Source organism: Passer domesticus, chromosome 1 (assembly GCF_036417665.1).
Source record: "Passer domesticus isolate bPasDom1 chromosome 1, bPasDom1.hap1, whole genome shotgun sequence".
NCBI lineage: Eukaryota > Metazoa > Chordata > Aves > Passeriformes > Passeridae > Passer > Passer domesticus.
In genome coordinates this window covers 9,069,768-9,094,069 of record NC_087474.1, presented here as the reverse complement: position 1 = coordinate 9,094,069, position 24,302 = coordinate 9,069,768, and the positions used below count along the sequence as shown (strand labels likewise).

Here is a 24,302-nt window from a genome sequence, read left to right as displayed (position 1 = left end):
TGTGGTCTTTATTCCTCTCAAAACAGTATAGCAGGTCATTGGAGAAAAAAGAGAAGTAATTAAAATTAACCCATGTCTGGTCATCAATATAATGATTCTAACAAACCCAAAATATTTCCTATGTGGATATTTATATTCAAAATCATATGGAAAACAGAAAAATAGTAAAATAAAGAAAACTGGATATAACAGGTAATATTGTACTATTTTTCCTTATTTTAATGTAATTTTACAATTGTATTCTTTTTTGTGTGTGTCTTTCACCCTCCCTATGAAAACAGAAATATCAGCTGAGCTCTGAAAGCAAAGGCTATGCAGATTTTAAGTCATTGCCACTGCCAGCATGTAGGATCATATAACTAAGGCTGATGCTTAAAATAAAGCTAGACCTGAGGATGTATTCTTAGAACAGTATAAACTTTATCACTTAAAAAAGCCATCTCTACAATAATATTTTGTTAAATTCCATTTTTTCTTTGTTTACAGTGGATTTTATGTGTAGTATCATATAACAAGAGGAGTTTTTTGCATTCAAGTACAACCCCGAAAAAGCCAGACTATCATATTACTGCAGGAACATAGATCCTAAGTTGGCAGAAATTTTATGAAAGTGGCTGAATCAAAAGGGAAGAATTCCATCAGTTTATCCATCCCCAGAGAAGAGCTCAGTAGTAGTTCTGGCCTTGCTATGAAAAAGAGAATTTATGGAATACAGAAATGTTAGAAATATTTTAAACATGGGAAAAATGTCACTGGGAACTTTACCCTATTAGGCACTGATGAATGCATTCCTCCCTCAAGATTTTTCTTCCATGTGAGTTCCCTTCATCAATGTTCTCATTTAAAGCTAAACACACATCCATTAAAATGCTGTTCTCTGCCATTGGCCCAGCATTTTTTTTTCCTAGTTGATCCTGTTTGGATTTTAAGATTCTAGGAGCTTATAGATGTTTAGAACATAAGTTTTGTACTTTGGAAAATTTTGTGGCCAGTTTTGGTGGCAAGTTTTTAAGTACTTTAATCCAATGTGTTAAATACTTCTGGAAAACCTCAGCTTTTCCTTTATGATTTTCTTTGCTAGATAACACAAGCTACAATAAAATTTCCTCTCTCAATAGTACATGGGGTTTAATGAGGTTACAGCTAAGAGGTATATCTCTTTTGTTAGAATATGAGCAGACTGTAAAGTCTGTCTGAAAATATTAGTACAATAGTGACATATTGTACATCAGAAGTGACATCCTGAGATCAAAGGCAGTGAAACTTAAGCCATTCAGAACAGAAAGAATTTTTTCTCATACTAATGAAAAAGTTCTGGTTGTTCATGGCTCTTTATGTTTTGTTACTTAACTCAGGAGGCCTTTTGAAAAATACTTGGCATCACATCTGAAAAAAGGCATCAACAGATGACATCCTTATTTTTCACAATAATAATTAAACAAAACAAAGTAAGAGTTGATATTTATTGAGGTTTTTTTAAGTTAACAGGGAAAAAAACCATCAAAATCAAACAATACCCCCCCCAACAGTCTTCTCCTCAAATCCCATTTTTTTCACAAATGGTAAGACAGTACATATATGCCAGCAGTGTCATCAGAAAGGGCTCACAGCCTTAGAAAACCAGATACAATTTTTGCAAACCACCTTTAAGACAGGGCTTCAGGTTGACAAAGTATGTCAAATAAACCCCTTTATCTTAAATCTTAATATGAGTTCATAAGACATGAGAAGTTTTCCTTTTAAAAGACTGAGACCTCAGCTGACATATGCATTACTGTCTATAAATAAATAGATATTTCTCTCCATGTCCAGTGAAGGAAAAATATTGTAAAGAAATGTTTATAAAAATATGGGTCTAAAATTAAAATTTCTATTTCTAATACTATAGAAATTGGAACCTTGAAAGCAATTTTTATCATTATTTTGAGGTCAACTGCTGTGAAACTGAAATAACCTTAATCAAAATTATGTTGGCATTTCAAAAAGTTTCTGCAATCTTTTTAATCCAGTTATTTTAATAAAGCTGGTCTTAATATTTTTTATGCATTTGGGGGCAGGAGCTGGAAGAAGATATTTTACTGGCTGGAGAGGAAAGTAAAGGGTATCTTATATACCAAGTTTATTCACATGTGTGCTTGTGCATATACAATGGAGTATAGAAGTCAAAGGGAGTTCATGAGAGATACTAAAACCTCATTTTGGGAAGTGCTGAAAGAAATTTTAGTTCTTGTTTAATTAACAATTAAAACATCCAAAAAAACCCCACCAAAACCAGAATTGAGTAGTTTCTTCAATCCTGGTATTTTTGGAAATGCAGTAACTTTATTGATTCAATCTTCCCTCAGTATTTTGAGCAGATGCTGCAATTTAATCTCAAGGAAATTTTAAGAAGAGCGTCTTTTCATTTTCCAAGAGAAGACCAAATGTTGCCTTCAGGCTCAGGAAAGTAAAATTCAGCCCCCAGCCCACAGACTGTGTTCAGGAAAGCCGTCTCTGAGGAACATTTGAAATGTTTGCAATACCCATTCTGGCAGAACCTAATTTAAAGCTGGTGAGTGCAGATCAGGTAGAAAGACACGAAAGCCATCCAATGTCCAATATCTGGTCTCATAACCAAGCATTGTTACCAAAGCCTTCAAACAGAAACTATGGGCTAACTCACTTCATCTGGAATTGGGAATTAGAAACAAACACCTGTGATAGCATTCAGGAATGTATTTAATTTTCTTTGACCTGATACTGAATTATATGCTTTTAAATCTCCATTTTCTGTTTGTGAATGAAACTAGCTTATAGCTTTTTTATCTGATTTGTTTACAATTTAGTAGGTAGGATTTGGAGATTAGATTTATCTCCCAGAGAAAGTTATTACAGAGGAATGAAGCAGTTTGAAATAGAAATAATAAACAAGAATATGTATTCATCTCAGCAATACTGACCTTGCAGAAAATTATTATTCTCTTTATATTTCTCTTTCTGGGCAATTCCAGAAAAAAAATGTTACTAAACAATACACATTTTTAAATTGAAATGCATTTTTAAGTATAAATATTTGGAGATAATTAAACAGTTTGAGCATTTGTATTGGGACTCAATCCAGCCTTGTGGTGTTAAAGGTGGTTAGTCTTCACCCAGCAGCACATTTTTAGAATGGGGTCCTAAAATCATAGCCAAAGTCCTGCAACACATTGACAGACGCTTTTGGAAATTAGAATCTTCCAGAAAAATGAGCAGGAGCTGGCAATATCTTCTCACTGTGGTAGTCTGCAAGTACCAAGACTGAGCCCAGGATTTTCTGAAAACCATTTTTGTTTTGTTAATTAGCAATAGATTTTGGGGCTTTCAGGATTGTTTCCATTTAAAACTTTCCTTTTGGCCATTCTTTGGGCAACATTTTTTAAACTTATGGTCTGACACATTTTTCTTGATTCAAAAAAATAAAATTTAACTGTGAGAGAGATCTGGATAGTCTTTAGACATAAGACAGTCAAAGCCAGCCATACTGTCACTATATCCATATATGGCTCATGAGACCCAAGGCAGTAAATTATCCTTTCTGTGTGCACAGAGTTTTTATCAAGACACCCCACATCTACTTTGCTGCAGCAGCCCTACCAGCTCAAACTCTTAAGCAATATTAAAGTCCGTGTAAAAGTGTCCCATGTTCCCACAGCAGCATGGAAACAATTGATTCTTTCTACCCAGTTACTCCCCCAGCACTGGAGAAAACGATGTGCTCCCAAATGACTAACTGGTGTTTCTTCAATCAGTTACTTCCCTCTCATTGATACAAGCATCAACAACAAGATCTTCCAGAATTATGCTGACTGTCCAAAATCACCAGACATTTATATGAGGACAGCACCCTTCAGAAGGTTTTTCAGCCTCAGCAGTGTCTGCAAAAGTCATTCTCCCCTGTGTGCTCTGTACTTGATCTGCCAGAAAACCTTTTTCTCCCAAGCATGGTTTCACCTGTAGCATTATATCTGAGAGCATCATCCTTTTCTTCCACACGGCCTTTTGGAAAACCAAACACTGATTCTCCTTTAGAGAGGTGTACTGTCTCTTTTTGTATATTCTGGCTCCTTTTGTGCCATCACTTTGTAATACTCAGCCTGTGTAAGGAGTTGTGTTAAATGAACATTCCTTGTATTAGTTTGGCTTAGGAAAACATGATATACCACAGGAATACCAGGTTTGTGCTGCCAAGAGCTAACAAGGACCATCCTGGAAGATCTTTCAGTTCAGCCTCTGAGACAGGCCAGCCATGCTGCAGTAATATGTTTCTAATACAAATTTTTGGGGGAGAGTAGAGAAATTCTGTGGGTCATTCCAGACATGCTGCAATTCTTTGGAGATTCACATCCAGTTGTGAATATTATTTTAAACTTCTAGCATGAGGGGATCCATAGACTGTATGAGGTATGTTGTACCTGATTAATTTATGGAATAAGTGGCATAAGAGTAAATTTATGTGCCAAATAAAATATCAATAAAACAGATCTTTCTGTGCTTGCCAGTTTGGGAACACAGCGTACAACAGTCTTGGATAACACATATTTCTAGTTGCTGTTTCTGCCCTTTAATAAACTCTTTCGAGGTTGGTATGATTTCAGTTTTCCATTTCCTTACAATTAAGTGGACACAAAAAGTGCTTAAGCAAACTTTGGATGACAAATATATTATCATAAAAATATTAATAATTTTGCCTGTCAGCAAGAAATAAACGTGCACTTTAAACCGGCATTTACTAATATGTATAGAGTTACTCAAAGTGTAGGAAAATCAAAAGGGAAAACTAAAACTAAAACTAGTGTGGAAAAAAAACAAAACTAAAGGCAGAGTTTTGATACTGCCTTCCCTTTCCTGTTATTGTTTCTTTATCTTTCAGTTTCTTCTTTCATATTTTGGGTAGAGATGAAGAAGAGTTAAATAAACAGGAATTATTGACCTCATTTGTTCATCTTCCAGGGAGTAACTTCTAATCCCAATCCTGTGCAGATACCGGTTATTGAGGATGATTCTGGAGAAGGAATCTGCCCTCTTCCTATTAATTACCTGCAAACAGCTAGCAAAAATTAATTTGCTTCATAAAACCATTGGAACATAAAAGCTAACACCATCAGGACTCCATACTAATCCTACACGTTGTCTCTGACAGCAGCAAACAGCAAATATGTACAGAAGAGTGTTAAAATGGGACTGTTGGTCTTTGATGAGTATTTTCCTAGAATCCAGTGATTTGCATTTAAAGTGTTTCCTAAGCCAGTGGTAATACCTTTGTGCTTAACCCTCTGTGAGCTTTCCTTCCACTAATTAGTTCAATTTCTATCCTGTACAAATTTTTAGCAACCAGCATCCTCTGGAAGGGTCTAATAATCTGTGCATTGTGTGAAAAAGGCATCTTGGTAGTTTAATTTCATGTCCTAACTAATCTTTGTATTGAGAGTATCAGTAAATTTTCATTATTCATCTTCATGACATCCATACTCATTCCCTGGAATGCCATTTAAAAGTTTGTATCATATGATCTCACTGCCAGCCTTCTGCACCAAAGACTTAAGTGAAACATCACACACTATTAGCAGCTCAGTTAGCAGCTCAGTTCTTTCACTTGGAAATTCATCTAAAATCTTTTGGGAATACTGCCAGATCTGGTAGTTACTGCTCTTCCTGTCTATTTATTCCACAAACTTCTACAAAAATCTTGACTACAGACAGATTTTCCTTAAACATCAATTACGATCAAGGTTCTGCCATGGTGAGCTCTCTATACTCACTCCTTCACTGTGTACACAGGTGGAATGAATCCATTTGGGTTTTTTTCTAAGGCTTATCTTTTTAAAACTGTTGATGCATCTTGATCCTCTGTTTGCCATACTGATGCTCCAGCAGGCTTGCTGCTTCTGATGTGTGTGGAAAAGACTTTCTTTGTACTGGTGCCATTTGGAAGTTCATCTCCTTCCTGTTCTGCTTCTTCATGTGTATTATATGGAGTTTTATGATTTTTCTGGTTGTTCTCTTTTCAGCTTTTGAATGTTCTTGCATCTATTAACATTCCCTACCCTTTCTGTTCAGCCATGCTGGATTGCTTTTTCTCTTTCTAAAATGGGATGGCCTGAATTCTCACGTGGTATCTTTGAAGCACTTCTGCTGCTTGCTAGGGCTTTACCCTTTGGCAGAGCTTCCTCCCCTATATGTAATTCTTGGTTTTGGAAATAAGAGGTGTGGCATCTTGTTTATGTACCTTCTACCAAATTTCAAAGTTGCACTAATACACAGAGACATAATTTATTCTTTAACACAGAGGTTCAGGGGCACCACACTCCATTGAAAGTGACAGACTGTTGGGTATCATCCTATAGACCTTTTCATACTTTATCATTCTGTAAACATTTATTGGACTGGATCATTCCATGATCAACTCACTATTTCTTCAACTTTGTATTACCTCCATGAATTTGATTTTTCCCTTATGCATCATTTCTGCAGTGCCATATCTGCAACTTTCTTCCCTTCTGCATTAACATAATCAATGCACTCAGCCTTGGCAGAATGGCAAGCCCTTCTTATTTCAGAGTATCTACAAGAGAATAGAAAAACATGCCATTAATTTTCAGAAACACATAATTTAGAAATAACTGGAAGGCTCTTAGTTTCAAATTCAGCTAAGTAAGTGACCTCTATGAGCAATATATTCAAAATGAAGTTGTACTGAAGTTGCTGTGGCTACTGCATTCAAAATCATAGCCACTGGCTATTCTAAAATCCATATATTGACCAAACACTGCACTCCCAAGATAAGTTATCATCATGCCTTGATGAGGGAGAGTTAGAAAATGACCTTAAGAGGGTGTTGAGGAAAAAAGGAGTGAAATTACTAATAATGTTATCTAGTGTCCAGCCATTACAAGGCAGATAGACAGGAATGGAGAAAAGCCACCTGCCAATAAACATTGAGATAATCAAACACAACAAAAATTGAGAACAGGAGTAGATGACACTGAGTCTGCAGCCTGTAAATCATCACCATTCTACAACCAAAACACAAACCAGCAGCACAGAGTGATGACTAGCAGTGAAGGGACAGAACTTACAAAGTCACAGGGTGAGAGTTTGGAGCTGTTTCAGTAATAGAGAAGGAGTATCAAGAATCATTAACATGGAAGCTTAGTACTGCATATCAGTATTTGACCTGACAACCTTTCATGTCTTCCTGTGCCACTGTGGACTCAGATACTCGTAGTGAGCGGATGCAGTTAGTTCAAGCATAATGTAATTTGAAGCTCATTTACCACCGAGCAGTCCATGCAATCAAAGCTCTGTGATGAAAGCTGGTTTTAAAATAAAAAGCATCAACATTAAAGGTTTGTTACCAATTGGCACATGCAAATGCATTAAGAAAAAGCAGGGGAAAGTGAAATGACTAGCAAAGGAAAGTGTGCACTTTGTGTGCTCTTGCTATGCTCTGTTTGGACAGAATATCAACATTTCAATCCTGCCTAAAAAGAAAAAAGAGTAAACCTTAAAATCCCTGTAGACAATTGCTCATAATAATCTTCTAGGACATTCTGAGCTTGTTCCTTTGTTTTGTGTTCTTGTCTTTTTTTAACTGCTTTGTGCCCTGTGTCATTGCTAACAAGTGTGGAAGGAATATATAAAATACTACCAAATTTGGAAAATTAGCACATTATATCCAATCCACTCATTTTTCTCCAATGTAAATCACTGCACAAGGCTCAAGATAATCAAGACTGAGCGCCATTGTTATTTCCATAGCCTGACCTTAATATTAAATCCTATGACTGGTGAGTCAGTTTCTGTCTGGTGTTTTGACATTTGCCTCTCACTAATAATTCTGCACAACTCCATTAAAAACAGTATATATTAAAGCAGAGAAATTACTCCTAGAATCAGTTTCTAGGTTCTCAGTCCAAAACAGCATTGCAACAGGGGAAAAGTTCAACTGGCATATTAGTTGTGGAGACTGAGTTAGCTAATTAATTACTGGCATATTTAGTGCATATCATTCCTCGGTACATGAGATGCCCCACTCTATAGCTGATGTAGGATACTTTAAAAAGGAAGGGTCTGTGCCATCATTCCTCTGGTGATCAGAAGCCCAGCCAGCTATGTGCTCACCTTGAAAAGAGCAGCGTGATTTATGGAAATTTTAGATTTGAGTAAATTTACATGGTTTCACAGCCAAATGCTTGATTTTGTTCCTGGCTGAAGCCAATGGGACTATTGCCATTGATCTCAAGGTGAACAGGGCTGGGCCAAAAATGAAGAATTAAGGCAATACTCAACTTTTTCTTGAGGGTTCCATGATTCCAGTCTGAGCTTTCTCAATATCTAGTGCAGCTGCACAAACCCAAGGACTCTCAACACCTCCCTAGGACCGGAGCTAAAGAGATTTCAGAATTACATTTTCAGGGTTTAGTTAGCATTTGTTAAGGAATGATTGAGGAAATATGGGAAAAGATCTGGTCCATGGACACCCATTTTCCAGCAAATGCAAGCATCCAGGGCCTACAAGCACTTTATTTCATCTGTTCAGAGATCAAGTTGTTAATACCTATATTCTCTGTAATACCACCGCAATAAATGCACTTTCCCTGAAAGTGGGAAATGTTGGCATCCAGGGTTATATGTAGGCATCCTGGGAGGTCTGAGCACACATCTCCTGGCTGCCCAATCCACCAGGCTCTCTGTTCAATGACATCCCCTCTGTGTCCCCCTGAATCTGAGCCACTCTGCCACCGTGGGTCTGGCTCTCATTTTCTATCCAACCCTTTCTAACACTTACAAACCAGGTAGCCCATCTGAATCCAGGAGCTCATCTCAATCCAGTACCAAAGGTGTAATCTAGCTAGGGACAGAGCACAGCTCTGCTCCCAATACTGCATTTTCCAGAGAGACACCTGCTCACCTGAATGCCCCTCTGTCTTCACCCACTAATGCTGGCAACCCAAAGCACAACTGCCCTGCCTTTTCCTGCCCCTCTGGTGTTTTCTGTTTAACTTGGGACCTGAAGTGGGTGGTACTGATCCTGTCTATGGAACATTCCTGTGGATTACAAGGGCTTGTTTTGTCAATATCTGTTTCTTTTACCCTCCTGCTACGTGGGAAAATTCTTCATACAAGCCTCAGTAATCCTTTCCTGATCAGCATGTCATTCAGATCACGTTACACTGGACAATTAGGCTTCACTTACAGTGTTGTTACTTTGCTACATGATGACTTTTTCTCTTAATGGAGACAGTAATTTTAGAGTGTTTAAAAGTTCGATTACATCAATGATGACATTTTTCCTTTCCTATCTCATGGGTAGGCTTGAGCTAAGCAACAGAAACCAAGCCTTATATTGACAACTACAGTGAAATCTCATCTCTCCTCTTTCTAAAATTGTTGCTTTATTTATATCCATTAGGCTTATGGTTAGTCAAAGTTTTTGACAGAATTATGTTCTTCATTTCAAAGGCATTTCAGTCTTCTTCTTGAAGTGTCAAAAAAACCCCACCACTGTGTAAACAATGTTCTATCCTAAAGATACAAAAACTTGACAATCAAAACAACTTCGAACTGCAATTTACTCTGACTGAAAATTCACTATATGTTTAGTTGGCTCTACTCCAAGATTTAAAATAATGCAAAACTAGCACCTAATATTTTGACTACATAAAAGCAATTCTCCCCTTTCTCTTTACCAAGACTAGTGATGTCTGGAATTCTTCATTTCTTTTTTCAATCATCCTTTAGTACAAATCTAAATGTTTTATTTTCCCTTATTTCTGGAGAAGCAACCTGTACTGGTTTCTTGATACAAATACTCCCAGATTACAAAAAAATCAGGATCCTGATGCAGTTTTTGCAAATTTGCCTAAAATCTGCTCTGCTCCAAGAAAAGCTTCCATTGAACAAAAAAAAACTTCAGAAAGTAGGGCCTAGTAGTGACTTCTGCTTCCTCTCTAGCAAAATTTATGCTTGTTTTGAAAAGCCACAAATAGAAATATTTATCCAAAGGCTAAATATTTGTATTTCTGGCAAAAATAGTCAGATTTTTGATGAAAAATAGAATTTTCCACGAAGGTGAAAAACTCTGTATAGAAAACTACTTTTTCTGTGTAAAAAGAAAAAAAATTCCAGCAATCGACTTTCTTTAGAATAGTGATTTCAACAGAAAATTTGGAGAAGGACTATTTATAGCAAAGTAGGATAGGGGCTTGGAGAAGACATAGAGAAAATCACAGTCTATTGTTTGTGAACAGAGCCACAGAAAAATCCTTTTAACTAGCTGATCATTTCTATCTTGGAAAAAAAAAAAATCTTTGTCTTCACTGTTAAAATATTTATCCAGAACAGGCACCTGGATATGAATCTGCACATTTACTCTCACCTCGATTAATCCACCCATTTTTCTGCCAAATTTCCTTTAGTCTACACAGTTCCTTTCCTGATGACATATTTAATCTCAGTTTACATTTTCACAGGCAATTGAACCAAACATTCTCTAAAATCCTTAGGTCTTCATTAATATTTTCTTTATCTGCTGAATTCATCTTTCTTGACTGCAGATTGCTAAATTTATATGCGGTGCTCCGGATAAGACCTGACCAGACATCTGTGTGTTACCTGACCTCATTCATTGCTTTTTAACTCTACAAGTCTCTGTCCCATGTGTCCTGAGATCACATTTATTTTTCACAGCTATGTCACATTAATACTCATATTTGCCACACACTGACTTGTATACAAAGGACTTCCTGCTATTGCCTTTTAGCTTATGGTGGTAACATCAATTTGTTGTTTTTAGCACATGATGTTCCATCTTGCTTTATTAAATTTCCAACTACTTTTTAGGACTTCATTTTCAGGTGATCCAGTTCTGTAGGATTACCTGAATATCACTTACTACTGACAGCTCCTCGAATCAGCAGCAATTTTTTTGTCAAAGTTGAAAATAATTACTGAAAGGAATAAAACAGGGCCCTGGCCTGATCTCTGAGGAACTTTACTGCTATTTCCTTTTTTCCTCCTGTTTATACATCAGCATTAATAGTCAGGCTTATTTAATCACATTTTAATCAAATAGATGTTTCAATAAGCTCTATCAATTCAACTAGCAATTTCTATGGCAGCATATCAAACAAATTACTGACAGCTATCTAGAACAAATCTAACGATTTTTCTTTGTATAGAAAGACATTTTCTTACTTTTTCTCAGTACAGTATCATCTCATACTAGTGCTACCTCCCTTTGATAAACACTACTTGTATTTTATTTTATTTTTCATTTGTTTTCCTTTCTGCACTTACTCGTGTATTCTTCTAAAGCCTTTTATACCACTTTATCAGTTAATTTTTTCTGTAGTTTTTTAAATTTTGTCTTTAAAGTTTTTTGGGAAGATCTGCCCTTTAAACTGTAAAAAAAAAAAAAAAACAAAAAAAAACCCAACAAACCAAATATACTAACTAACCATTACAAAGCCCCTAAAACTAAATGGGAGAATTTCCTTCTCATTGTATCAGAAGAAAAAGATTTGATGCTTTCATGTTCAGTAAAATCTCAGAAAAAAAGCACTGACCAAACCTGGAGCTTTGAAACAAATAAGAGTTAAATTTGCGTTAGCCAAGTACTTTCCATTATGCCAAATACCTAATTTCTTTATTTTAAATTTAACCTATAAATTTAAAATATCAAATTCTACTTCATCTACACATGTGAATGTAACTGAATGCCTATTATTTTAATGAGTATAATAAGGATCTGAGGATAATGGAAATCAGAAAAATTGGATACCCTGGCCAAGAAATTGAAAGAGTTCATTATACTAAAGGGATCTCTCTCACTCTTTTGAAATTACATGGAAGTCTTCTAAATTTGAAAGAGAGAAAGAACAAAATCACATACTTTACACTAAGTACTGTAGACTACATTCAGTGAAAAGCACCCCTGTGCCATTTTTTGACTAAGGATTTCACAGTTACAGACATCCCTTTAAACAAGCTATTCAGCAGTCCTGAACTTAACAAACCAGACAGGAAAGTGTCTTTGTTTTCACTGAATTTCTTTGTATTTGTGATCTGCATAAATATCTTTTTGTAGCCAAGCTACTTGCACATTACAGAAAGACAACTCTGGAGGGTTCTCCATGTCACTGCTGCTGGTTGGGAGTCTCCGTGTTGGGGTGGAGTTGGTGTGTTCATATTGGAAAACTGCCACTGCACAGACCACTGCCAAAAAGTGATTTGTGGAGCAGTTTGAGCCTCACCACTAGAAGATTCACCCTTAGCTACATCATAAAGCTACTCTTCATACCAAACACACTGTTGGGGATGCTCAGAGGCAGGAGAATGAACAAGCTGAGGTGACACACTTGAGGACAGCCTTTCCTTAGAAAACTCTCTGTGTGGTGTTGTTTCTCTGCCTAGAAAACAACACAGGGCTCAAGAGGGGACATAATATGATCAGTAATGGTGACAAAATTTTAGAACTTCTGGACACCATCTGGATCTTCAGAGAACCTGAATTTCATTTTCTCCTCTTGCTGCAGCTACAATATTTGATGCTGGCGAGTTGGACAGTAGCATCACTGTGCTGCTTCTCAAAGGATGGCGCTGCAGCCACATGTTTCCTGGAGCGTGCCCAAGGTCTGAAATCCCATTGTCATGAGCAGGACATATACTGTATGCCTCACTCAGGCTTGGAACCTTATTTGTCATTTTCTATCTGATCATTGAGAAAGGCTTAGTAAGACCAAGTGTGTTAATAGTTACTGATACTAAAATACTAATACTAAAATAATGATAATTTTCTCCAGTATAAAAGGTCCAAACTGCACATACATTAGTCACAATCTTTCTTTCCTGGAAACCCTTTCTAAAATCTATTTCCAAGGCTTGATGGAATCTTTCTTTAAATATTTGGACTGCAGGGAAAAAAACCCCAACCAACCAACCTAACAAAATGCAGGATGACAGTGGAGAGTGCCTTTGGGAGATTTAGGAATATCTGATGAAGATCTAGTGTCTTTGAAAAGTGTGAACACCTAGGATGAGCACTCCTTTGGCAATGGGACTTAGTAGAGCATTCCACATAAACTCTCTGCAGTCTGGAAAGCAGGGCGCAAAACACATGAAACAGCTTGAGCAGCTCAAGAGACAGACAGGCTTGCAAGAGGCACGTTGTTCAGGGTGGCTTGTACACATGCTTTGAGCGAAACCCTTCAAAACCTTTAAAGCAGTTTAGGTATTTCTGGCAACTCTATGTTATGCATTATGTGAGCAATAATTGTTAGATAATTGAACAAAAGAAAACTTCTTTTAAACAATGAAAGCAATGGATTTGGAGACTTTATACACAGAACATGAAGAAGATTTGTGAGTAAAATACCAATTTTCAAAGCATCTTGAACTACATCAACAATTTAAATAAGACTTGAGCTCAAAGAGGATTGTTGTCATTATTTCTGTATGGAAACTCTAAATCAGCCATTTACTGCCAGCACTGTATTAGAGGGTTCCAAACAGACAGATGGCCAGGCAGCAAGCAATTGTTACTTATAGCTCTACTGGCATGTACCTTTCCTCAGCAGGAAGACTCTTCCAACAACTGGAACTGAGGAAAAGCTTTTGGGTCCTGAATGTGTTGTGAGAGGAGAGAACTTGCTGTACCTTGGCACTGCCTGCCATTGTGTCCATTGCCCATCGCTGAACTTTCTATTTCCACTTTTACTGCCCTCTGAGGAACACCCAGGCTCAGCTGATACAAAATATTTATTTCAGTCAAAATGCATTTACTTCTCTACCTCCTCTATTGTGATGAATTTCTGTCCATATTTGGGCTCCATTCTCTCTGTGTGTTTGCAGTCCTGTACTCATGGATAGCTCCATAAAATTTTTCCTTTTAATTTGACAGTCCCTTCTTTGAAATGTCATCAAATCAACTCTGTCTAAATGTATATGACTCCTTTGCTCTTTCATAAACCTATCTCTTCTTTGCTGATTAAGAGTATCAGTCTCATTTGTATTTACCTCTAATATATCAAGAGCTGTTCTAGTTTCATTCTTCTTCTTCTTTATTTCTCTTCTACATCCACTGTAACAGAGAACTGAACTGTGATAGGTTCTGTTCTGTTCTGTGATTGATAGAACTTGAACCATAATTTCTGGACTTTATCCATCAAGAATTTGCTTTCTTCTTATGGAAAAAGAAGCACTTAGCTATATATAAACAAAAATATTAGTATTTGATGCATCTCCTTCATCTACTGTCTAATTCATATCAAAGAGTCACAGGGAGCAGCAACAGAGGAAATGGTTAAGAAATAACTGACGATATTTCTTTTCACCTAAAAATGTTGATTAATTGAAAACAAAACATCGCAAAAATCTGACTGTGTACAATCTTCTGATAGAACAGATGTAAGTTTCAAAATTTCTTTGCTAGTTCTAGCATATGTGGACTATTAACATTTAAGATATTCGTTTCTGTCATTCCACAGAAGGAATAATGATGACAGTTCCCAAGACTGTTTCTACACAGAACGTTAACAGTAATTTGTTAATTGGTTTCCCAGGCTACTCAGCTTCAACAGCCTAATGAATTATTTGCTGGAAGAATTAAACACTGGGGTTTGGTGTCTGGCAACTCTTGTGTCCTCAGCTGCTGGGGCAGCCCAGCTGGGGCACAGCCTGCCTGGTGGCTGCTCCGCACAGGGACTGCCCTGGGGTTTATTGCTGATGAACCTGATGAGCCTTGGCACGTATTAATTCCACTCATGAGAACGACTGCTCTATTAGCGGGACGCCAGTCATCACAAAGAGCAAGAAGGAACTTCTAAAGATAGAAGACTGGAAGGATTTTCCAAAGCCTTGCAGTAATGATAAAACATCAGCTTCTCATGAATGATAAAATAAATGGTTGTGAGATTGTTATTTTGGAAAGACTTATAGGTCTTAAGAAATTGTGAGGAGCAGATCCAGACTGCCTGTGTCAACCAAGAGCCTGAAGAGGAATCTCAGACACCGGTCTCAGGAGACAGAGGGGCTGCACTGTGCAATTCTCCGTGTCCAGGAGTTTTGGCCTGAGAGCTTGCCCGGGAATCTCAGAGCTAATGGCATAACCAGTCTCCTCTGCAAACCAGCTGTGTCAGTAGGTGCAATCTGGCCTTTCAGTCCACCTGTCACACACAGATCAAAGTCAATCCAAAGAGGTACTATTTTCTGCAACAATGAGAATATTTTCATTACCTGACAATATACCATCCTACAAGTTTTTCTTTCTACATTAATGTTTCCCTCTGCTCTAAGCATGCAAGTTATAATACTGTTTATTAGTTTGTAGTATGTCTTTTTTATTACACCAAAGATGTTATAATCAGGTATTTCTTCTTAATATAGGAAAATAATTTTTGCATACACATTAAAAATTAAAATTCTCTTTAGCTTTTCTCACAGAAGTGTCCTTGCTTTTCTTGTAGCTGGTTTTTTTGGAGGGCTATTTAGGAGAGTTTTATGCTGGCTCCTCAATTCCTTTTAGTACATAATACTTACATTACAACACATATTAAGTCAATGGAAAGGCAACCGTAACATATTCCCTTTTTCAGCTAAAAGCAAATATATAAACGCTTCTTTTTCTGTAACGCAAGGGATGTGCTAGCATGTCACTTAAATGTGTGCTTTCTATGCCTCGTGAGGCAAAACCCGGATCCATGCTTGGTGTAAACTGCCAGGGAATATAATGGAGTTGCCTTAAACTCTTAGTTTAAAGAAAAAACTCGGAAAAAGAAGAGTTGTGGGAAAGAAAGATTTAGTAACACAGCTGTTGCTCTACACAGCAGTGAAACGGACCCTGCCAGGGATCACTTCACTCACCCCTCAGTGTTTTTCGTGCGTGCCTGGCTTGAGGGGTCTGTGTTCGATGATCTTACTGCTTTCCCCGGTAAAAGGCACCCGGGGCGGGCACCGATGCGCTGCCGGGACGGGCACCCAGGCTCCCTGGGAGTGAATCACGGCAAGCGGGGGCTCTCCGGCACCTGGGAGCGGGCAGCGAGGGGTAAGCAGCATCCAGTGCCCGGCAGCAGCCCGGGGTGGCGGTGGGCACCTGCGGGCGAAGCCATGGGCGGGGGGCGTCCCGGCTCGGGGCACGGACTCGCACCTCTTGTGGGGGGAGCGCCGGCGGCAGCGAGAGGGAGGAGGAGAAAAGGAAGGCGAGGAGAGGGGCTAGGGAGACACGGGCGGGCGGGCAGGAGCCGGGGGCTAGAGGAGGAGCTCCGCGCAGAGCGGCGGCGGGCACGGCCGCGGTCGGGCCGGGAGCTGCGGCGCCGGAGCGGGGCAGGTGCGGGAGCGGGCAGCGGCCCCGGGCCCTATGGTGCCGGGCGGGACCCGGACCCCGCTCCCCGCCTTCCAACGGGGCCCGCGGAGCGCCTTCGCACGGGCACTCGCTGGGCATGAGGGCGCTGCCGATCCTGCTGCTCTCGCTCTGCTGGAGCCTGCCCCGGGTAAGTCCCGCTGCGATCTGTGAGGGAGCGCTCGCTGCGATCTGTGAGGGAGCGCTCGCTGCGCTCCGGGCCGGGCTGCCCGCACGGCGCTCACCGGAGCAGCCGGAGCGGAGCCCCCCGCGCTGTTCCGCAGCCCCGGGGCGGGGGCTCGGCGCGGCAGGTGCGGAGGCCCCTGAGCACACGCTCCGGGACGGCGCTGCATCCCGCCGCTGTCCCCGGGCGGGGAGGGCGAGGGGAGCGGGCGCGCAGCCCCCGGCCGGACCCCGGGCGCTCCCCGCCGCATCCTCGGGAGCTCCGCTCCGCCGGGCACCGTCCCATCCCCGCGGAGCCGCCGCTTGAGCCCCGCAGTATTCCCCGTAGCCGGTGGACACCGCTGGTTTGAGATGAGTTTTCACCGAGCGGTCCAGAAGCCGCTGGCCGTCATCGCGGGGGGAAAAGCCTCACATCCACAACTGCTCTGTAATATGTACAGTGGGATTGCGATGTACGAGTAGTCAGAATATTGAAGTCTTCGTTAGGGACACTGCTTTTATCATCAGTATATTTTCAAGCGTTTCTTAAGTAGTTTGTTAAAGGCAGTTATATTGATGGAAATATGATACAAAAAAAAATTTTAAAGCCTTTTAAATTTTTTGTTACTGTGTAACACTGAAAGTCGGGAAACCATACTGAAGGTGAGTGCAAGCTGCTTCAGAGGAAATGTTTATTCATCAAATTGCTGGTCTAGATGCTTTAGAAATTGTTAAGCTGCTTAAAATGCAGAGATACTCCTGAGTTGGATTTCCAGCTCGGTGTGCGCCTTTACATGCGGTTTGTATTCATTGGTGATGAAGGATAACCCACCGCTGGTTAAGCAGAGGGAAAGATGCATGAGCACAAGTCCTGAAAAGTGATGAGTGCCCTCAAAATCTTGATGTGTTTCGGGAGGTGGTCAGAGCCACAAAGTCTGGAACCCTAAATCTCTTTAGCTTTGTGAAGTCTGTCTGAATGAACTGGATGCATTAGAACATAGTACGGTACAGTTTATCATGTAGCCCAGCTGTGAAAAGCAATATGCTACCTTTGGGTAATAAATTTTTAAACAAAACTTTACTATTAATCACTGATATTTTGGAGGTACCAGAAAGTGAAACTGTTAATTCAGCAGGCTTCTTAATTGCAGTAGCTAGTTTGATTTATCCTTCATTTATTTAACATTTTTATTTACTGAACCTTCCTTTCCAAGATCCAGTAATTGTAATAGTTCTTGGTGAGTAAGAAAACCACTGTCAAGTTACAGAATGTTAGCACATGGAAATGAAAAGTAGCCAAAAATAAGTTTTGTGAAAGGAAAGTGCTATTAAAAAATATTATGTATACATGGGACTTTTATTTTACATGGCCACTGTCTGCGAAAAAAGATTATACATACCAAAATTTTCAGTATAATGCTGTACTTTGAATTACAAATTCTAGAAAAATTCTAGAAATCCTAATATATGTTAAATATATGTCTCTGAAAGGAAAAGAATTCTGCACTTGAAACATGTAATTCCAATACTCAACTTAGAGAAAAGACATGGAAAAGGAAGTCAGGTTCTGATGTTGTGAAATGAGACATTTGGAGAAGAGACAGTTTGTGTGAGTTTGCATAACAGCCCCTGCTGTTATGCTTACGGCTCTTGTGCTGTATTTTTAAAAGCTGTGCAAGTGGTTTGCCCACAAAGAGACTGTAGCATCACAAGGTTCTCAGTCCTAACTCTGGATCCGAGGTTCTGGGCCCAGAATTGCAACTTAATTAATTGTTAATATTTTTTAAAAATTGCTGTGTCATGCATCAGAGATCATTACCAGATTGTGTTATTAAACATCTCCTAAAAGATGTGAAAGAAAAGACAGAAACTTGGAGAGAGACCACCTTTCTCTTGGTAACCACAAGCGTGAGGTGTAAGGATGACTGAAGTACTCATTTTATTTTATTAAGATGTGATTTCATTTGAGCTAATCAAACTGTCCCATCAGCTCCATTGATGTTTCCAGCTTTTCCATTTGCCACCTCCTGCAGTAATTTCTCCCATGCAGTCTCTTCCAGACTCCGTGTGTTTCTCTGTGAGGCTCTGACTGCCTCTCTGAATTGAGCTGACCCCAGCACAACTTTCCAGGGTCTTGTTTCTCTCTCCAGTACTGCTGCATTCCTGTCTCTTCCTGTGGACATACATAAACTTTTCTGAAAACCAAAGAACTGAGGGTAGGGTTTTGAACCAGTAAAGGCATTAGTGCTTTAATTTTTACATAGTGGGGTTTTTTTCCTATGTAGCATTTGCTTGAATCAAATAATCATGGTCTGGGGCCTTCAGGAAATAAAATATACATGGTGGAAAAGGGAAGGAAAGCAGAATCTACCATGTCAAAGAGAATGAAATTTGATCAATTTTCATGTTCTGTGATTTGTACTAAACTTTCAGCTCCCTAACTTACTATAAAAGGGGAAAAGAGCAAATGTATCTACTCTCCTTTGACGGTTTCAGCTCAGAGTTTTTCTGGAGAAAAAGATCTGGTGGCACAATATTGACAAATGCACTAGAAAGCTGAATGAATGCTACAGGAAGAAGCCAGTAGAGTATTTCAACATGAAAAGTCAATGTGTGAGAAGCTAAACTGTGCCAGTTAAATTGTGGCTTTCATTGTTGGTAGTTCCATTCTTCATGAAGCGTTTTCATTCTAGTTTCAAGACATTTGTTAATTTGTTAATTTGACACAGGTGAATAGTGTCCATCCAGAATGCAGATTTCAGCTGGAAATTCACAAGGAGGAAACCAGGTGCATGGAACTTCTAAAGAATACAAAGCCAGTGGACTACAAGGGTAAGAAAACTGTAATGTAGAGATAACTGGAGTATTGAAGATTTTCTCTCTTACCTTCTTTACTGCTGTGATTGCAGTTCCTGTAGTTGTCTGAACTGTGCTTGGGATTTTACAGTTTTTAGAATTTGTGGAATTTTGGTTTAAATGCACTGCAGCAGCAAACTGTGCAGGTGCTAAGAATGCCCTGGCTGGGACACCAGCTGGGAGCACGCATGTTCTCATGTGCTGAGATGTTGTTGTAGCATTTTCTGACTGGCAGAGCAGCTGTGATGACAGCACCAGCAGGAAGAGAAAATCTGAGGGAAAGCTGAAATCCTTGAAAATGCTGAGTCCAGGCATCTCTCCCTAGCTGTGGCTGAGAATAAAGTGCTAGTGGCAGGAAGGATCTTTGGGTTTCCCAAGTGGACAGTGTTTCAGACTGAAGACCAGATTCACACCTAGAGGACCATGGAGTAGTGCAAAGGGAAAACCAGACAGTCGTGTTATGCCCAAAACTCCAACTCTCTCTGTAACATTATTGTTTTCATTTTCTTTCTGCATAGCAAGATAAATATATAGCTAGTGATAGAGCAAACGGAAATTTAGTAGAAGGAAGAAGAATACTAGATGTAGAGTTTTGTTAGGTTTTTGGGCTTGGGGGTTGTTTGATTTGGGTGTTTTGTTGGGGTGTGTTTTTTCGGTTTATTTTTTTTTTTTTAGATTTTATTAGATTTCCTTTCTACATTCTCATGGGAGGAGAAAAAACATTAATGGAAAAATAACAGTTTTCTTGTAAGTTGAAGCTGCTGGTAAAGCCACTTGTTCAGCAAGCGGAATAAAAAGGTGACAGATAAATTTAGATTGTCAATACATGGTTTATTTGGGCTTTTTGTGTTCATTTTGTTTTGAATACACTCTGACGATGACTATGGGACCTCAGAGACCTGCCATCTGCAGTGCTCTTTGAGCATAAACATGAGTCTCAACTTATGATGCTTTTTCCACCTCTGCTCAATTTAAATGTGTAACTCTCTTAGTGCATATTCTAATACTAATTTGTATTAAAAAAATTCAAAGGATCATCAACAGTTTGTATTTTATTATAATTTCTCCATTTTATTAATCAAGATGAGTAATTTTAAAAATGCAAAATCTTACTGGAACAATTAATCTAGATTTAAGGCTTTTATTTATATATGAGTGGTGAAGAAAGATGGCTGTTACATAAATAATACTAGTGCGAAGCCAGATGGAGAAATAATTAGTAGGCCAGCTTAATGAATTAAATCATGAACCAATAAATTCCCTGTTAGCTGTTACATGGCTTTGAAAGTCGAGCTTTCCTCAAAATACACTTTTGTGATCCAGATGCTGCACTGCTCCAAGGGTATCTTTGTGATGCACACCAGTTTTATTTTGGCTTCCCTAGGGCAAGAAAGAAGTTTGCTGCCAGTATTTTCTTCCCAGCCTCTTTTCACTGGGAAATGGGTGCCTTCTGAAGGCAAACTGCTGTGAAAGAAGACTCGTGTCTTGGGAGGACACAGGATGTCTGATGGTGTTGATTCCACCCTGCAGACAGTGGCAGAACAGCAGTGAAAGGACTTAGACATTTTTTTGAATGTCTGGAATAAAGCCCCTGCTTTATGAAAACTGCATGTTCAATATTAGAGGAGATTTTGTTCTATGCTTTCTGTTACAGGTACCCTCACCAAGCACCTCCAGAGAATAGCCTATGTTAAATATATGCATTTACATTTACAAAAATAGACATTCTCTGAGTGTCCTTATTTTCCTAGTAAGCTCTCTGTAATCATACAAAGAAGTAAGGACTCTTTTGAACAGTAATACTCTGACTGCTGATAAAGTAGAATTACTAAAGAAAATTGACAAGCTGGAGCTAGTCCAAATTGTAGTTCCATGTGTAACTTGTAATACATTTGAAACATAATTCTTTACAATAAATCCCCAAATGCTATTTCACTTTTTCCTGAATGGGAAAGGTGGTTATACAGCCCTTCCCATACTTCTCTATATATGTGCAATCTGACTTACAAAAGCTGTTAATAAAAATCTTGTGAAGGAACTGTCTTGATCTTGAAAATAAGGGTTCCCTGAGATTTTCCACAGAAGGCTTGGACCTCCATTATCAAAACCAGTGGGAATCTTTTCATTAATTTATTGGCACCTGGGAAACCTTTGCACCTCTACGTCACATGGCCCAGAATTTGGCTGGTGTGCTCAGCTTCTGAATTCTGGAGGATCCAAATTGTGCAGGACAAGTCGTTTCTTCTTTGAACTAGATGACAATTATGTATTAAATATCTTATCTTCTCAGCTCCCAGTTAGGGAGGTAAAAAGGAAACAATTAAAAGGCTATTGGGGTTTCTTTGACATGATAAAATGATTTTACACCTGAGCTATCTCAAGACATGGGCTGAAGAATTTTGCTGAGTAATTTTTGCACGGCACCTAAAATCACTGGCTATGAAGCATATGAAGTACTTGTTTACTTCATGGCTTAATAAAACAGTAGCATGTTTTGCAAAGAAACATTGTTTAAAGACAGTGTAAGCATCATTTGACCAATGCTAAGGATAAGCTAAAACCAAGGGACCCAGTTGGTCTAAATTCTGCTCATTTGCCAATGCCAAACTGTGAGACACCCGAACCTCTTGCTTTGCACCCTTTGGGGGATTTTCAGGCATTAGCACATACTTTTCCATTAGTGGACAGCATTACACTCCATTTAGGGGAGAAGTCACTCTCCAAAGACCTGTGGCAGTGCTTTCTTCCCTGCAGTGCTCTTTAGAATATCTGGTTGTTTATTTTATGAAGACTGCATTAGCTTCTATCCACATTTGTTGCCTTCTTTCCTCCTATAATTTGGCCCCTGAGATATGGATGCACCCTAGCTGGAAGCCTAGGAGAGGTTCTTCTGTCTTTGGGTACATTATTTTTGAAGGACAGACGAGTTGAGTTCTAACTAACTCATAATAGCTACAGATTTTGAGATCTAGATGGAAAAAAAAAAAAAAAAAAAAAAGGAAGTTCCCAAGAAAAGTGATTGAAAATACATAAAAATTGTCCTTTTGCAAATTTCTGCCTTTATTGAGTTTTTAGAATTTTTCCCTATGAAGTAACTGGCTCATTTCTCTTCATCTTCAAGTGAAAAAATGAAATCTTATGATCAAAAATGTTAAAACTCAGGAGTTTTTAACAGGGTTCTACAATGAAAAGTTCTAAAAAAGATTTCATTATGAAAATAATGAAGTTTAGGGACTTTTGATTCATCTTGAACAGAGTGGTTGCACAGTTAAGTGTGTCTTTTTGGATTTTGATTTCTGAAACATGTTTTTGTGAGACCCACATGTCAGACAACATTTTTAATTTTAGATATGGCTTTTTAACATTGAGAAAGGGATGCAGACAAAAAGAAAAATGGCTTTGGAAAAATTTCATAAATCTCTCAAAGAGAAGCTTCATAATGCAGCTTCTAATAGGAAATTAAAAGAGACAAGACACCAAAATTATGCTCTTAGTTATTCTTAATTTTAAAGCAAGAGGGACCAATATTGCTGTTTAATCCAATCTCCTGAATTGCCCTGTCAATAGAATTTTCCCCAGTGATTCCAGCACTGAGCTCATGATCTTGTGGATGGAACAGAGCTGTTGAGAACAGTGGGATGTACATTCAAATGTCAGACCCATGGCACATTGCCCAGAAGATAAATCTATCTGACTAGCTTACCTGTTAAGGTTGTTTTTCCAGGAAGCAAGGTGCATATTTTGCATTTACACACACCCCCACACCTTTGTGTGGAATACACACACCTCTCTCTAGAGCTACACCAACGTGATCCCTCCATCCTCCATGTCAGTAAATAGGAGACTGACACAAAGCCAGATGAGGCCTTTCTTTTGCTACATGAAAAGGAATCTCCTCAAGGTTCCCCCTTTATTATGCTTCCTGTCTCATCAAGGTCTTGCATCAGGTTTTGTTTAGTTTTGAAGCTATATTCTCTGTAAAATGAGTCAGTACTTCAGACTGCAGTGGTGCTGGCAGTCCTCTGAGGTAGCATTCAAAGTAGAATTAAATGAGATGGTGGAGTCATGGAATTTCTTTCATGCAGCACCAGTAACTCATGGAAGAACAACTTTAGTTTTCTTAAATCTCTGTGCTGCTGCTTTTCTAGGTGTAGTACAGATATCTTGCTACTTTTTAGTTCACACTTTTTTTTTTTTGTAATGAAGGAAACTAAAGGGGCCGCTTTGGGTATTTTTAAGTTTTGGCTTTTGCTGATTGTAGTGTCATCATTAATGACACCACATAAAACTGACCCTTACGGTACTGACAATGTCTGGTCTTTGTGGAAGCTGTACTTAAATATTTGAGGGCAGAAGAGCAGCAGACCTCTCTGTCTTTTAAGGAGGCTGAGTGAGAAAGATGAGAAAGAGCCTTAAATGAAATGAGTTGCCTACTGGAAAGTAACTAACTGTAAATAAAATGGTGAAGACCAAGAAAACATCCTGATCAGCCTCATTCAAAAATCTCACATAGTAAAATACAAAGAGTGACAATAACAAACACTTTAGGACAGACAAGAAGTACCAGGTGCCCAAAATTATTTTGAAGACATGAAATTTCTGCTCTACCCAAAACGTAAATTGAAATTTAGTAGTAGACATTAATATATGGCATTTGTAGCCCTGAAGAAGGAAAATGCACATCCATAAGTGAATTTATTGTGTTTTCCAGAAGATTCTGAAGAAAATACTGCCCAGCGTAGTCTTGCACTTCAGTCCTGATAAAGACAGCTGTGACCATGGCAGTCTATTATCCATGACATCCAAAGCTGAAATACCACAAGGAAGGAATTTTGGGTACCAAAACACTGAAAAAACTTCAGCTAATGCAACAAATAGCACACAGGTTAGACATAATACATACTAGCAGAAATATATGGTCCAACTT

At 38.9% G+C, this 24,302-nt stretch overlaps 1 protein-coding gene and 1 long non-coding RNA gene across 7 annotated transcripts in view; one reads left to right on the top strand and one right to left on the bottom strand.

Annotated features, from left to right (window-relative positions):
• The window catches only part of VIPR2 (vasoactive intestinal peptide receptor 2), an 82,174-nt gene that overhangs the window by 20,978 nt on the left and 36,894 nt on the right, over positions 1-24,302 (top strand). For 2 of the 5 annotated variants that reach the window (XM_064387072.1, XM_064387131.1), the window contains one exon: positions 19,249-19,351. In XM_064387072.1, coding sequence (XP_064243142.1) covers positions 19,312-19,351 — 40 coding nt within the window. In that variant the 5' untranslated portion in view covers positions 19,249-19,311. Of the gene's footprint in view, positions 1-15,932; positions 16,064-16,246; positions 16,509-16,650; positions 17,183-19,248; positions 19,352-24,302 lie in introns of those variants that run through there. The other 3 variants (XM_064387188.1, XM_064387028.1, XM_064387263.1) reach the window with 3 other exon arrangements.
• Positions 4,952-24,302, bottom strand: part of LOC135279928 (uncharacterized) — a 33,259-nt gene continuing 13,908 nt past the window's right edge. Inside the window, exons 3-4 of one of the 2 annotated variants that reach the window (XR_010347098.1) lie at positions 6,452-6,583; positions 4,952-5,058 (exon numbers count right to left, since the gene is read on the bottom strand). This is a non-coding gene — a long non-coding RNA (uncharacterized LOC135279928). Of the gene's footprint in view, positions 6,584-24,302 lie in introns of both variants that reach the window. The other variant, XR_010347087.1, reaches the window with a different exon arrangement.